Source organism: Varanus komodoensis, unplaced genomic scaffold (genome assembly GCF_004798865.1).
Source record: "Varanus komodoensis strain SLA01 unplaced genomic scaffold, ASM479886v1 scaffold2, whole genome shotgun sequence".
Classification (NCBI taxonomy): Eukaryota; Metazoa; Chordata; class Lepidosauria; order Squamata; family Varanidae; genus Varanus; species Varanus komodoensis.
In genome coordinates, this window is record NW_025335568.1 from 35311629 (window position 1) to 35328158 (window position 16530).

The following is a 16530-nucleotide window of genomic DNA, read 5'->3' on the forward strand; positions in this document are numbered from 1 at the left end:
ATTCCATTCACACAGTGGCCAAGCAGCTTCCTGAGGGAAATGTAGCATATGACTGCTGTAGCACCTTCATTCTCTTCAGCAATGGATGTATATCAGCATCCTGCCCCCAGTATTGGAAGTAACATATCACCATCCTGAGGAGTAGCCATTGTCCAGTCACCTTTTCAAGCTGTCCAGCTTAGTGGACTTCTCTATATCTTGTATTGCATTCCATGGGATATGATCTTGATCCTTAGTGCTGTGGATGAAAAACAGTTACATATATTTTTTTTTAATTTGGGGAGGGAATCTGAATTTTACATTAAGAACCCTTGGCATTCTTATTTTCCTTTTACATTTTTCTTCCTTTCGGCACTTCATGTATTTTAAGAAAATATATACGTGTGTGTGAGAAAGAGAGACAGGGACAGAGACAGGAGAAGAAATTTAACAGCTCTTGCTTCCTCTTACAAAATTTGGTTTCAAGTTGATCAAATCCAAAATGGACCCCTAATTATATCAAGTGATTTCTCTTTAGTTTACTAAACTTTCAGGGAAAGGAGCTGTATTTGTTTTAACTTCATTCATGAGACAGTGACTTTAGTGAGGGAAGTGTGCAGGAATTCAAGCTGTGCCTGGTTTAGGGCAGTGAAGATACAAGTGACCTGACAGTGCAGCTGTGCTTGATCTTGATCTTGACCAGGACAGCTGCAGTTCAACCATCTAAGGCAGTGATGGTGAACCTATGGCACGCATGCCACAGAGGGCAAGCAGAGCCCTCTCTGTTGGCATGCGAGCCAAGTTGCCCCAGCATCACCCCAGCAGCCATGCACGTATTCGGAAAGAGTAATGGGGTCAGGCGATGACGCCACCCATTAGCTGCAACTCGCTGTAAGAGGCGGCATCGAACAGGCGGCCAGAGGCAGGCGCAACAGCTGCAGTGGATGCTCCAGGAAGGGAGTGGGCAGCAGCGCCCTCCTCCTGCCGCCGCCTCCTCCTGGCCCGCAGCATGTGAGCGGCCTCCCAAGCCGCCCTCCTAGCGCAGTGGCGGGACCCTGCTGACTCAGTAGCTGCAGGCCCAAACTGCAACCAAGTGTGAGACTGAGTGCCCAGACTGCAACCCAGAAACCACTTATTTATCACAAAGTGCCAACACTGCAGTAAAACCGGAATACTGAGGTTTTAGTTTAGAAAAAAACAACTCATACATTAACATCTTTTGTCTTAAAAGAAAAACACAATAACAGAGAGAAGGAGCCATGTTCACATTCAGCACCCCTAAGTCGGGGGGACGCTGGGCTTGCTTGCACCCGGGCGCAAGCACTCCCTCCCTCCTTGCCCCCAAACCAGCCCCCTGGAATGCTGCAGGAGCTTCAGCAGCACTTGGAATTTTACTGGAGGGGCAGAATGCGGGGGAGAGAGACCCAAACTAAAGGTGAGGAGAGGCTATTTAAGATCCTTTCCATGCTTCCTTTGGGATCTTCCTAGAGGTGCCCCCATGGCGCTGCCAAGCCTTGGTGAGTGGGGTCGGGTGGGGAGGGGGGTCCCCACCATGCGCCCACTCCTCTCACTTCACAGCAGTTCCAGCCTCCACTTTTCCTCGTTTTGGCCTCCATCCCCAGGAAGTGCCATATTGATCCTGGGCACCCTCTCTCTCCTCCTCCTCGCTCCAGCTGCTGCTGCTGCCTTGACCCCGTTGCTTGCTCCCTTTGCCCAGCTTCCCCCCCCCCCCCCATGGCCACTGGCGCAGGAGCTCGGCCCAGGAGCAGGTGTGCGGGCAGGTAGGCGCATGGCTGCCTGGCTGTGCCTGTGGCTACCAAGTCGACAGGGTCCCGCCACTGCGCTAGGAGGGTGGCTTGGGTGGCCATTCACATGCTGCAGGCTGGGAGGAGGAGGAGGAGGGCGCCACTGCCAGCTTGACCGCTCCCTTCCTGCCACACCCTTCCTGGCACACCTTTTGCGCTTGCCTCTGGCCACCTGTTCGACGCCACTTCTTGTGGCAAGTCGCGGCTAATGAGTGATGTCACCTGGCCCTGTTACTCTTTCTGAATATGTGCATGGCTGCTGGGGCAACTTGACTCATGTGCCAACAGAGAGGGCTCTGCATGGCCACTGTGGCATGTGTGCCATAGGTTCGCCATCGCTGTGATAGAGAGATTAGTGATTAAACCTGGGACCTCCTATCTGTAAAATGTGGTTTCTGCCTCTGGGGCCTTCCTTGTATTTGTTTGTTGCTCACAAAGAACTCCTTTTTTACAGGTATGGTCTTCCTATTAATTTTGACATTGCTCAATTTGATTGTGCTTAAAAATTTGGAATTGGAAATCACTTAACCCAAAGTGTTTCCCTGTTCAGCAAACAGAAATATTTGGAGCAATGAAAGCATTAGCAATACTTGGGATATTCAAAGTAGCAATCATTTTTAAAGCAATCATTTTTAAAGTCTGCATGTTGATGTTACTTGCAGGTGTTTACACGAGAGTGCATGAGCCACTACCTGAGGGTGTTCAACTTCCTGTGGAGGGCAAAACGAATGGAATATATTCTCACTGATATATGGAAGGGACATATGTGCAATGCAAAGCTGCTAAAAAACATGCCAGGTAAGCAAACAATCCAAACGCTGGCTGGGCTTGCTCATTTATTTATTTGATTTTTTTAATCCTACCCATTAGCCATAATGCTCCTTGGGTGGGTTACAAATAAAAATATTCAATATGATAAAATAAAAAATATGTGATAGGATATCATTAAAATCTGAACAACCTAACAATTTCATTGAGTGGCTTCTAATCTTTATACGCAGGACCAATGTAGTAGTAATCAATATTATTACATTTTTACTCTCTTAATGTTCCTTTTTTAAACCTGGGAAACAGAGTGGTGTTTGGGGAAATTAAAACAAAATGGCAGACACTGCCTCTGAGACTGAAAGGGAAACAGCTTCCTTCTGTTCCATGTTTGAGACTAAAGGGAGGTGAGAGGGCATTTCTGTTAGCCAGGGCTGCTGAAGATACCCTGCTTTTGGGAGCATGATGCAGATAAGTCTCCCACGAATAAGGTTCTCCACTGCTCTGAGGCTGACTTGAAATCTTTTCCTTCTGCTCTGCTCATGGTAATCTATTTTTGACACCCTGTCTGAGTGAAGCATTTTGTTCTGTCTGTGGCGCCAAGGGGAGGGTCTGCACAGCTTGTTGGGGCTTTTTGAGGGGTACTAAATTGCTGTTCTGTGACTGGCATTTTCCTGTAAGCTGGTGCGTCTGGCAAACATGCTTCTCCCTCAAAGTAGGAAGCAGGGCTGCAGTTCTTCTTCCACTGAGCAAGGAAAGTCGACCCCTAGGAATTAGACCCTAACCCTTTTACCTCCAGTCTTGGAAAGGGAAGCATTCTATGGCCCTGTTTCTACAGACTGTAATGACACATTCATTCATTCATTCATTTGGGATATTTCTAACCCATCCAATCACTATGTGTCTCTGGACAGGTTACAAACAAAATTCAATAAATACAACAATATAAAAAATTATAACTACCCCAAACAATAAGACTAACAACCCATGACTGAAGTAAAACATAATTATAATCTTTTAAACATTAAAATACTGGGTGAATAAAAAAGTCTTGACTTGGCTCCGACAAGCTAGGGAGCACATTCCATAGCCGGGGTATAAACTTAGGGGTATAAATTAGGCAATTTCCATAAGAGAAAGCCTAGTTTTGAGGTTATTTTTAGAGTCATAAAGGCTACAGATCTTTTTTTTTAAGGGGGGGGTTAGGGTTGAAGTGCTAAGTAATACCACATTTCATGCCCAAATGGTTTGCTCTTCGAATACTTGCAGTTTTGCTCTGAATGCCATAAAAACTAGCCAAGTGTGTATCACTGTTGTTTTCACTATCTGTGTGGGCTTCCCCTCTCCTATAAAAGGAAGTTCATAGTCTTCCTTTTAAATATTTTTAAAGCCTGCAACTTCCTATAAAAGGAAGTTCATAGTCTTCCTTTTAAATATTTTTAAAACCTGCAACTTCTCTTTTTTCTAGGCAGATTATAGCAAATTGTTTTACTCTTCCTTTGCCTCATCTACTTGGTTTTCTAAACCTTTTCTCATTTTTGTACTTTTCCTCTGAATCTTTCTTTAATTTGTCTGTATTTTTCTTAAATATTGAGTTTGTTCCTAGTGCTATGCAGAGGGGCACTGATTCTTTCCAAATTTCAAACATGCTGCTTTTGTTGGCTCAATGTGCCGTAGCACTGGTCTTCTGTTCCACTGCTGTAGCCTCTTGGATTCTGCTGCAAACGTGGGAAACCCCAGCCCTTGTATTCTCCTTCCTACAAAGATTGAGATTTCAGTCCTGTATACACTGGCCCAGGAGTAAACCCTTTTGGGCTCCATTTTTGAGGCCTTGTGGCGAATGGGCGAAGTTCCAGAGGACTGGAGGGTGGCGTCAGTGGTCCCAATTTTCAAAAAAGGTAGTAGAAGGGACATGGGGAATTACAGACCAGTTAGTCTTATGTCCATTGTAGGAAAAACAATGCAAAGGCTCATAATAGCGAGAGATCTAGTAACCCTAGATAGGGAAGGGAGGCTGGCGGCCACACAACACGGCTTCCACAATAACGTCCTGCCAGACAAACCTTGTGGAATTCTATGACAAGGTTTCGAGATGGCTAGATGGAGGGGATGCAGTGGATGTGGTATACCTGGATTTCAGCAAGGCCTTTGACAAAGTGCCCCATGATATCCTGGTGGAGAAATTGAGGAGTTTTGGGATACACCAAAGCACTGTCCAATGGATTAGGGCATGATTAACTGACCAAAAGCAGAGGGTAACCATTAGTGGGGAATCATCAGGATGGTGGCCAGTGACATGCGGGGTCCCCCAATCCTGTTCAATCTTTTCATCAGCAACATGGAAGAAGGGGTGAACAGTTTGCTGATCAAATTCTCAGACGATACTAAAACTGGGGCAGTGGCCACAATTGAGGAGCAGATACTCCAGATCCAAAAGGTTCTGGACAGACTATGGAAGTGGGCAGGAGACAACAGGGTGGCATTCAGTGTGGATAAGTGCAAGGTCTTGCACTTGGGGCATAAGAATGGGTGTCATAATTACAGGTTAGGGGACAAGTGGCTGGAGAGCAGCACTTGTGAAAGGGATCTCAGGGTAATGACAGACTGCAGGCTAAACATGAGTCAGCAGTGTGATGTGGCAGTCAAGAGGGTGAATGGCATCCTTGGTTGCATAGCCAGAAGCGTGGCTTCTAGCTCAAGAGAGCTATTTCTACCACTGTATATGACTCTGGTGCGCCCGCAACTGGAATATCGTGTTCAGTTCTGGATCCCTCATTACAGGAAGGATATAGCTGGGTTAGAGTCAGTGCAGTGTAGGGTCACAAGGATGGTGGCTGGATTACAGGGAAGGCCGTATGAGGTGAGACTGAGGGAACTGGGTCTTTTCAGCTTGGAGAAGAGGGGACTCTGAGGGGATCTGTTGATGACATATAGGTATGTGAGGGGCTGTCACATGGAGGTGGGGAGAGACCTGTTCTCCCCTGCAGAAGCTCAGGGAACTAAGGTTCCATTTAGATGCCAGGAAGTACTTCCTGACAATTAGGACCGCGAGGGTATGGAATGGGCTTCCATGGGAGGTGGTTGAGGCTGCATTGGTGAGGGTGTTCAAGGGTAGGCTAGACATGCACATGGTAGGCATGTTGTGAGCGGAGCTGGCTAGAGCCAGGGGTCGGACTGGATGGCCCGGGTGGCCCCTTCTGACTCGCTCTGTTTCTATGTTGATTACTATTGATTATTGCTCCCCAGCATATACAGGCAGCAGTGGCAAGCATGTGTTTGCCACTGTGCGCATATGTTATTAAATGGACCTCAGGTGTTTGTGTGCTTTTGAAGCAAACTTTTGCAAATACTGAAAGGAATTACAAATTGATTTCAGCTTCTCTGTAGACTGTGCTAGTGGCTACGAGCATATGTACAAAATGTATGCATTGTTCATTCAGAATTACATCCCACTCCTTACTAAGTATGTGTTTTAGTTTTGCAGTCTGAGGTAGGAAGTTTCAGATTCCATTCTCATCTCCACCATAACTAGTGGCTACACTGGGCTCTGGCTTTCCTGCAGGTATGAACCTTCTAGCTCAAGGTTTCCCATAGATGAGATGAATAGTCAGTGCATAACCTAGAAGGCATGTCAATCCACCTTTCAAATATACTAGCTAGTAAGCTTTCCCGTCCTGTGTTCATGACATTGGAGGGCTGCTAGGGAGTTCTTTGCTGTGAGTGGAAAAGAGTTTTGCAAATATTTCTGGCCTACCTGAACAGCTACCCATATCTGGTCCGGTTGGCCTAGGGTTGCCAGAAGACTTGCTCCTGTTTTGGGGATTGTAGGCTCACTGCTTGGCAGTCCACTTTTTAAGGCAGCTGCTGAACAGTCAGCAGGGGCGGGCTGCAGCTTCATGGCGTGACCAGACAGTAAGAACTATTTTTATGTCAGGAATGGTTCCCCCATGCCTCACCCCTGTTCTCCTTTTAATGAAAGCGTTTCAGTGGGAAGTCTGCTTAATGGTAGAGGAGTTATATGAAATGGGCTTAATAAGGAGCAGTGAAATTTTTGAAACAGCCTTGAGGGGGCAATAGAGCATTGCAGTTTGTTATTGACTGGTGCATTTCTGAAAGCCAGACCTTGAAAGCTCCCAGTGTACTTGGAATGGGTAAGATGGTTTTCTTGGCCTGTGCTGTAAATAATTGTGCATATTCCTGTTTGAGATGCTGTTTCAAATTAGTCTTTGGATTAGGATGCACTTCTTGTGCATAGGAGTTATTTATATTTTTGGCCTGTATTAATGGAATTTTGTGCATCTACTTTGGCCTTTTGGATTTCCAGAAAGCTGGAATATAAATATTTTAATCAATGGATATATATGCAATAAAGAGGATATTTGAGAGAGACATGCACTGATTTCACTACTTTCTCAACAATTCTGGTGCAAAAAGCATAGAAACCCATTTTTTTCACCAAACAGTGAAACAGATGTCCAAATAGTGAGAATTCCTCACTATCCCTACCTCTCTCAGGCTGCAATACAGTGCCCATTTACCTAGGAAAGAGCTGCACTGACCTCAACAGGACTTACTTCTAGATAGATTGCACTGTAAGATAATGAAAAGCAAGTACAGCCTTCCCAAATTGGTGTCCTCCAGATGTTTTGGACTGTGACTCTCAGCACTCTTGACCATTGGCCATGGAAGTTAAAGCCCAATACACCTGGATGGTGCTCAGCTGGAGAAGACTGATCTTGGGAAACACTGGAATGTGACAAAAAGGAGGACATTTTTGATCGGTGAATCTCATACTAAATTTACATAAGTTTACCTCAGTACCTCTAGAATTTGAATGAATGACCATAGCGTGTTAAGAATTCGGAGGACTTAATCTGTTGTTTGATCGTTGTTACGTAATATTAGTTATGAAACTGGGAAATCATAGTTTCTACTGATGTTCAGATGGACTTCACCCATCCATAGTGTGGCTATGGCTGTTTGATATAGTGCTGGGACACAGATCTAAAATTAATCAAAGTTGATATAAAAACAGAAGCCCCTGTTTTTTCTTTTCCTCGTGGCTTTTCTTTTTCATATTAGGAGCATGCACTTCTTAAAATTCATTGAAAATTGTTAACATTTCTGTTTATAGACTGCCAAAAAGATGATTGTTGGGGTTTTGGTAAAGCCACTTTACCAAACTGGTCAACTGGCTCTTTAAAACCAATAATTGTTCAATGTTAAAAATTAAAATGGAAGCCTATGAATATAGGTTTCTTTGTTTCTTATGCTGACAGTAATCAAGAGAGATGATTCTATGAGCCTGAGTCTTATTCTCTCTGTATTTGTGTGTCAAAAGTGAATTCATCCTCACTTGTAACTGGGTTGATTCCAATCAAACCTTCTCAGCAAAATGTTCAGAGAAGGCTTGTCAGTTTTCTGAGGGTTCTCCAGTAGTTCATAATGTATTTGACTGCTTCGCAGCTTTTAATATGTTCTTCATCCAAGCCCTGGGTACTAATCAGTAGCAGAAATGTGAATTAACCTTCAAAGGCTGCTTTTAAATGTACAATGCAAGTTCTTAGCTTGTAAAACACAGAGCTCAGGGAACCTCAGGATCAGGGACAATGGGAACTGTGCAATTTCTGGGAAGGTTCCCATCCAGAATGAGGTAAAGTTTAGGCTAGTCTAGGTAGTCCTCATACTCGTCCTCCTTGCCCATGTGACTGTAGTTGTTCATTCAAACTTCTGTGTTATAATAAACATGGGGTTTTTTGGGGGGAGAGACTCTGGGGGGCACTAAGGCTTTTAAGTCTGCCTTCCATTTCTAATCCCACTGATTTGTAAATGAGAATAGAGCCTTCTACATAGCAGTGCTGGGGGTCTGGGTAGATTAGAGAGATCAGCTTATACATGCTACTGATAAAATCCATCTTAGTTCAAAACCTTTAGTAAGCCAACCAAGAGGTTGTAAAATATGGGTGCTTTTGAGAGCACAGATGTCTTCATCAGGCAAGATTGTGAGGGTAAGATTGAGAGGAGCAGAATTTTGTAAGCCACCTTGAGTTCCTTGAAAGGAAAAAAAGACTGGATATGAATGAATGAATGAATGAATGAATGAATGAATGAATGAATGAATGAATGCCGTACTGCATATGGAACCCATGGATTGCTCACCCCTGTTCTAGAGTGAAGAAAGCTGTTCTAAGATCCATGGACCACTGTAAAACCTTTGTAATTGGGTTTACCACTGGGTTGTTTGGAAGTTAAACAACCCAGGAGCTCTTCCCACTTGTCCACAATATCCCATGGGTTTTTTTAACCCATGGCGTATTAATGCCACATGTACTTCCCCCCTGGAGCCCAACTACAAGATCCATGGGATTTCCCTTTTGAATCTTGTGGCATTACATAACATTTGAAGTGTGCACGTTTCTATAATTGCTGGATCTTCCCAACATCAAGGTGAAAAATAAAGCTGCTAACTACAGCACTGAAATCTTGGTGTATAATAATTCACCAAGAGTTAATAAACTTTAAAGGTTCAGAAAATACAACCCTAATGGAACTTATTTTTTTACTCAAGTGCTTGATGTTTCTCTCTGTTCTTTGCTTTAGTAACTTTAGTTTTTTAGAACTGTTCTTTAGCCCTGATCTTTACTATGATAATACTAATGGTGGGTTAAAAAGCTGTGTTGAGGAAAAGAAATGGGTTTGCAAGCTGAACATGCCCAAATATGCTACTTAGTTCTGGGTTTGGTGGTTCTGTGTTGTACTGTTTTGTACTGTATTTTCCCATAAGACACCTTTTTACTGGATTTGGTGGTTCTTTATTTCCCTGAAGTTTTATAGACATGTATTTAAGAGTTCAGTGACAGCAAGTAGTTAAGAATTCTTTGCTTTTTCCCTATCACAGGTAGACTATGGCAAACAGGTGCATTTTGTACCAAGTTGTGCAAACAGGGAAGCTTTGGCATGGTCTTATCTCCTCTTGAAGCTTGTTCCACACTTGAGTACCCTTGACTGACAATGCCTTATCTGCACTCCCCACAAAATTTGGCCTAAGCATTTTAGTGACACTCTCCCAAAAGAGTGTTGTAATCTCCAAGGATCTTATGCTGAAGAGGTAGGCACTGCCTTCCAGTGTTGAACATGCCCAGCCGCTGGAAACTCCTAGGCAGGTCACCAAATATGGTAGTTACATAGATCTGCTAATAAACAACAGGGTGATTTGGGGGTTTGGATGTGGTCCCTGGACACACATGAATATCCCTGTATAAACATGGCTGACTGGGGGCCTCGGGCAAGAATACCCCCTTTTGTATATTTTATATGGCTGTATTAAAAACAAGATAGGGGGGAAAGGAAAGTATATATGGGAACTGCAAAGCTAGGTTGACATTCTAACCTCAATAATTTAGTGTGGTTGCTTTTCAGAGCATTATTCCTACAGTTCATGTAAATAGGCATCCTGCAGTAACTTTAGGACAGAGGTTGGCAATGTATGGTTCTTGGCAGTATTTCTAAGTCCCTGGCAAAGGACACTTGTTCCTCTCCCCAGCAGCCTGGGGACAGAAGGAGGGAAACAGGGTGGAGGGAGGGAGAGAGAAGGACAATCCAAAAAGAAAATGAGTTTGCCCTGTCTACCTTTGGGTTTGGCTCACCCAACACCAGCTTTCAGCTCTTGTCAACGAAAGGCTTTCCAGCCACACAAGGTTGTACAAGAAAAAAAATCAAGTGACAGGCCTCGCTGTAAGGGAAATGATTACACCAGGGCCCCCATATCCAAGAGGAATAGGTTCCAAGGCCCCCAGCAGATACCTAAAAGCCTGGATAGTAGCAAACAATACATTTGCTTGGGTTAGGAGTGCAGGACCCCTGCAAAAGTGGAAAAACCACAGATAGCTCTAGAGAAAGCTGCAAATATCTCTGGAGGTTTTATGCCGACTGAGAGACAAAACAGGTGAGTGAGGCTGGCTAGTACTGAAACAGAGAGTATGGCATCCCTAAACAGAGCACATCGTTCCCTAGAGATATTTGTGGTTGTTCCACTTTTGTGGGGGCCCTGTATCCCTAACCCCCATGCAAGGTTTCACTCAACCTTGGTTAAGTGAAACTACAATAACTGGAATGGCAGATAAGGGGGTCCTGTTGTAGAAGAAATTCCTATCAAAATTATGCTTCTGGTTATAAATACGCAATATGTTTGGAACTTCTTTCTTTTCTTTAGCATCTTTAGTAACCCTTGTTGACTGTAATCCATAAGTTGATACAGGCTGTAGCCAGGTTGGAGGTTTCTGAACTTCCTGCCTATAATGCAGAGTAGTCAGTCGATCATGTGAAATGCATGATTATTTTGAGCAGCCATTTCTTACCCATTGACTTTGGAAGTCCTGTATTCTGATCTAGTAGACTGTCTATTCCATGTTCTAACTCCATTCTTTAAAGAGTTTTGCATTGGACAAAACTCCAGACTCATCACAACCTATCTTATTAGCAACAATTTCTTGTTTGATCACAGACTATATTATGTGTAATATGGAAGGACCATATTAACGACAGCCAGCTATAGTGCACGTTTATGACAGTAATGTACTAGAATGTGAAAAAAATCATGCTCTACATCTAGTATTTCTCATTTCTTTGAGAACCCTTGTTATCAGCTTGTATATCTTGCTCCCTACAGAGAAGTGATAGGATAGCTATTGTAATATAGCTGTATTTTTAAAAACAACTGGTTAGATGTGCCCTCTGTTCTAGTATTTAATATACAAATACTTTGAATTTCTTACAGAACTTTCTGCGGTACTGCATCAGTGTCACGTTCTGGCATCAGAAATGGTCCATTTCATTCATCAAATGCAGTATTACATTACATTTGAGGTACCCTTTAACCATCCATTTTGTTTGTTTTTTTATATAGGAAAAATATTTCTACTGACATGAGATTAATTATGTGTAAAGAAATCAGTGTTACAACAAGATCCAAAACAAACTGCAACTCAATGCAGGCATACCTCATTTTATTGCTATTTGCTTTATCGTGTTTCACAGATATTGTGGTTTTTTTACAAATTGAAGGTTTGTGACAATCCTGCACCAAGCAAGTTTATTGGCATCGTTTTTCCAACAGCATTTGCTTACTTTGTGTCTCTGTGTCACATTTTCGTAATTATTGCAATATTTCAATCTTTTCCATTGTTTCATTCTTTATCATATTTGTTAAAGTGATCTGTGATCAGTGATCTGTGATGTTACTGTTGTAATTGTCATGGGGAGCCATGAACTGCACCCATATAAGGTGCAAACTTAATCGATAAATGTTGTTTGTGTTCTGACTGCTCCACCAACCAGTCTCTCTCCCTCTCCTTGGGCCTCTCTGTTCCCTGAGACACAACAATATTGAAATGGCCTCTAAGTGTTCAAGTGAAAGCAGGAGTTGCACTTAGATTCCTAGAATAGTAGAGATGCAAAGAGCCTAGAAGGCCATTGAGCCCAATCCCGTTGGTGCAGGATGCCAAATCACACCATCTCACAGCTCAGCCGTTCAGTTTTGCCGAGTGTCTCTAGGGTGGGAGAGCTTATGACCTCTCTTGACAATTGGTTCTAGTGTCATATTGCTCTGACAGTTAGGAAGTGTTTTCTAGTGACTAGCCTGAATCCAGTGTGCTATAGTTTTAAGTTCATTGTTCCATGTCCCACAGTCTGGTATCAGCGAGAAGAGATCTTGACCTTCCTCTCTGAGTTACTTGTAGAATGCTATCTTATCCCCTCTCAGTCTTCTCTTCCTGAGGCTGAACATGCCCAGCTCTCAGTCTCTCATCGTAGGGCTAGGTCTCCAGATCCCAAATTATCTTTGTTGCCCTCCTCTGAATCCTTTCTATTTTTTCTACATCTTTTAAAACGTGGGTGCCCAGAACTGAACAAAGTATTCTACATCTCTCACTTTAAATCAAAAGCATGAAATGATTAAGCTTAGTGAGGAAGGCTGTTGAAAGCCGGAATAGACGAAAGGTTAGGCCTCTTGCACCAAACAATTAGTCAAGTTGTGAATGCAAAGGAAGTTATTGAAGGAAATTAAAAGTGCTACTCCAGTGAACACACAAATGATAAGGAAGTGAAACAGCCTTATTGCTGATACGAGGACTGTTTTAGTGGCCTGATAGAAGATCAGACTAGCCACAGCATTCCCTTAAACCACAGCCTAAACCAGAGCAAGGCCCTAACTCTCTTCAGTTCTCTGAAGGCTGTGAGATGTGAGGAAGCTGCAGAAGAAAAGTTTGAAACTAGCAGAAGTTGGTTCATGAGGCTTATGGAAAGAAGCCATCTCTGTAACATAAAAGTTCAAGGGGAAGCAGATCCAGAAGATCTAACTAAGATAATTAGTGAAGGTGGCCACACTAAACAACAAATGTTCAGTTTAGATGAAACAGCCTTATATTGGAAAAAGATGCCATCTAGGAGTTTCATAGTTGGAGAAGAGAAGTCAATGCCTGGTTTCAAAGCTTCAAAGGACAGGCTGAGTCTCTTGTTGGGGCTAATGCAGCTGGTGACTTTTAAGTTGAAGCCAGTGCTCATTTACCATTCCAAAAATCCTAGGGCCCTTAAGAATTATGCTAAATCTACTCTGCCTGTGTTCTCTACTTGGAACAATAAAAGTCCGGGTGACAACACATGTATTTACAACTGGTTTACTGAATATTTTAAGCCCATTGTTGAAACCTGCTGCTCAGGAAAAAAAAATCTTTCAAAATATTGCTGCTCATTGACAACACACTTGGCTGCTTAAGAGCTCTGATGGAGATGTACAGTGAGATTAATATTGTTTTCCTGCCTGCTAACACAACATGCTTTTTGCAGCCCATGGATCAAGGAGTAATTTTGACTTTGAAGTCTTACACTTTAAGAAATACATTTCATAAGGCCATAGCTGCCATAGAAGTGATTCCTCTGATGGATCTAGGCAAAATAAATTGAAAACCTTCTGGAAAAGATTCACCATTAAGAAGATTCATGATTCATGGAAAGAGTTCAAAATATCAGCCTTAACAGAAGTTTGGAAGAGGGTGATTCCAGCCCTCATATATGACTTTGAGGGGTTCAAGACTTCAAGAGGAAGCAACCTCAGATGTGGTGGAAATAGCGAGAGAACTAGAAGTGGAGCCTGCAGATGTGACTGAGTTGCTACACTCTGAAATTGCTACTTTGATGAGGAGTTGCGTCTTCTGGATGAGCAAAGAAAGTGGTTTCTTGAGATGGAATCTACTCCTGTAGAAGATGCTGTGAAAATTGTTGAAATGGTCACAAAGGATTTAGAATATTACATAAACTTAGCTGAGAAAGTACTGGCAGAGTTTGAGAGGATCAACTCCAATTTTGAAAGGAGTTCTGTGGGTAAAATGCTATCAAAAGGCATCACATGCTACAGAGAAATCTTCCATGAAAGGAAGAGTCAATCGATGCGGCAAACTTCACTGCTGTCTTATTTCAAGAGGTTGCCACAGCTAGCCCAGCCTCCAGCAACCACCACCCTGACCAGTCAAGCCACCAACATTGAGGCAAGACCCTTCACCAGCAAAAAGATGACGACTTGCTTAAGGCTCAGATGATGGTTAGCATGTTTCAGCAATAAAGTATTTTTAATTAAGGTGTGTGCATTTTTTTACACACAGTGCCGTTGCACTTAATAGACTTCAGTATAATGTAAATATAATTTTTATATGCACTAGAAAACCAAAACTTTTATGTGGCTCACTTTATTGCTATCATTGCTTTAATGAGGTGGTCTGGAACTGAATCCACAGTATCTCCAAGGTATGCCTGAATTGATTTTTTTGTTTTTGTTCCATAGGTGCTTGAATGCTCATGGGATGAACTATGGAACCAGGTTCAGCAAGCTCAGGACTTGGATCATATCATTGCAGCGCATGAAGTTTTCTTAGATACAATTATATCTCGCTGTTTACTGGACAGTGATTCAAGAGTAAGTGTTTTTGAATTCATACTTCTGTAATGATCTATTTAGGTATGTCTTAACAAATATTTCTTTTCCTCTTGTTTACTTAGCAGTGTGCAGTGCCTAGGTTTCAATGAGGCTTTCTTCTTAGTAAGAGTATTTAGGGCTTGCAGTCCTAGTAACTCCAACATGTTTGGTGACAATCGGACAATTTTTGTGCTCAAACAGTATTTCTGTGCATCCCTTTGTTGGGAGGAGGAATTGCCATCCAAGTTATGCCCATCACCTGCTTAGCATCTGTCTTGTAAACATTAGGTTATGTTTAAAAACTTCATTTATCAGACCTTGATTTCCTTTCCATTTTCTAACTTTATATAGATGCTTCTCAACCAGCTTCGAGCTGTCTTTGATCAGATTCTTGAGTTTCAAAATGCCCAAGATACAATGTACCGAGCTGCCTTGGAAGAATTACAGCTACGATTGCAGTTTGAGGAGAGGAAAAAAGAACGAGAACTTGAGGTAGAAGAGGTTTTTGTTTAAAAAATTCTCCTGATAACCTCTTTTAAACTTGAAGTGATTGGGTAAAACAGGGTGGTCCAACATTTCATACCTCAAATACTGCATGAGAACTTCAACACAGAACCCAGGGGCAGCACCTTGCTCCTCTGAGGTGGCCCAACCCCTTTTCCCTTGTTTCTCTCACCCAGAAACTCTCCCATGTGATCCCCCTGACCCCTCCTTCTTTCTTGAAATCTGTATGCTGAGCCTCTTGTACTCGAGTTGATGAACTCTCTCCAGTATGCCAAGCCTGCTCCTGCTGATGACCTCTTGAGTGCCTTTGTACTTGTCAGCTGAAGCAGCACAGGGCATGCTGGGGCAAACTCTCGCAAGACCGCCAGCCTGACCCACTCTCTTCCTGAGCCTCAGGAAGAGGTATCTCTAAGTGGCAAGAGTGCCACAGAACAAGGCCTTGGGGGCCACATTCACATCAACTTAGATCCAAGTTCCACTATGCTCAGTGGAGCTTACTCCTAGGAAGCAAGCATAAGTTAGCAACCTTACACATGCATCTAAACTAAACCTGGATTATGGAGTATACCGGAGGTCATAGCAGACAATGAATTAGAAGCTCAAACATTAATTTCCCTGTAAAAATAAAGTTGCAGCCTTACTAACTTTTTGGCATGAATTCTCAATTCATGTTTGTATTCTCTCCCTGACACAATTTCTTCTGATTAACTTCTTGGCTCCTAAGGTTAAGAAATCACCAACCAAAATTTAAGAGACTGGCCTTGTTAATACAATGCAACAACTACGGGTTGTTTGGGAGTGAGACAATGTGCTGGCTTTCAATTGCTTAACTGTTTCTGGTGCACTGAACAGCCCAGGTGAACTCCATCCTGGCTTGTTCTGTGTTATCTGTACCCTACACACTGGATTGTTTGGAGAGAAACAACCCTGATTTATAACACGTTCTTCAATATCATTCGAATTAGGTGAAGTTAGAAGTCAGAATGCTCATTCATTCTACCTTACTCCCAAACAACCCATGGTTAACAAACTGTGGGTTGTTTGATCATGCCCCTTGGGTCACTCCACTTTACTGCTTAATCTAAGAAAAACAGGCATATTACCAGAGGTGTATATATGCACATCTTGGTTCCTCTACCCATTTTTTACATTTGTGTTTTTAAGGGTGAATGGGGAGTAACAGCTTCAGAACAAGAGGAAGAGATGAAAAGGATTAAAGAATTTCAAGGTTCAGTACCAAAAATGTGTTCACAGCTGCGACTACTTACCCATTTTTATCAGGTATTATAAAAGATCATTTTTATATTAATGGACCAATAGTCAGTACCTTTTGTCTGTTTTAAAGTAAATATGGCTTAATGCAGCACTATCCATGCCAATTCAGGATTTGCAAGACAACAGTAACAGAAATATGGTTACTTTATGGTTCCTTAGGGAATGTGACATTTGTCCTGAATAGAGTAGTAATCAAACACAGCATAAAGGTTGCCCTGATAGAAAGTGCTGACATAA

General features: G+C 42.6%; 1 protein-coding gene across 2 annotated transcripts in view; it reads left to right on the top strand.

Annotated features, from left to right (window-relative positions):
* TUBGCP3 (tubulin gamma complex associated protein 3) overlaps positions 1–16530 on the top strand; it is an 87446-nt gene that overhangs the window by 44823 nt on the left and 26093 nt on the right. For both annotated transcript variants that reach the window (XM_044428740.1, XM_044428739.1), the window contains exons 17-21: positions 2447–2582; positions 11326–11414; positions 14383–14514; positions 14866–15006; positions 16183–16299. In XM_044428740.1, the coding sequence (XP_044284675.1) occupies positions 2447–2582; positions 11326–11414; positions 14383–14514; positions 14866–15006; positions 16183–16299 (615 nt within the window). The remainder of the gene's footprint in view (positions 1–2446; positions 2583–11325; positions 11415–14382; positions 14515–14865; positions 15007–16182; positions 16300–16530) is intronic.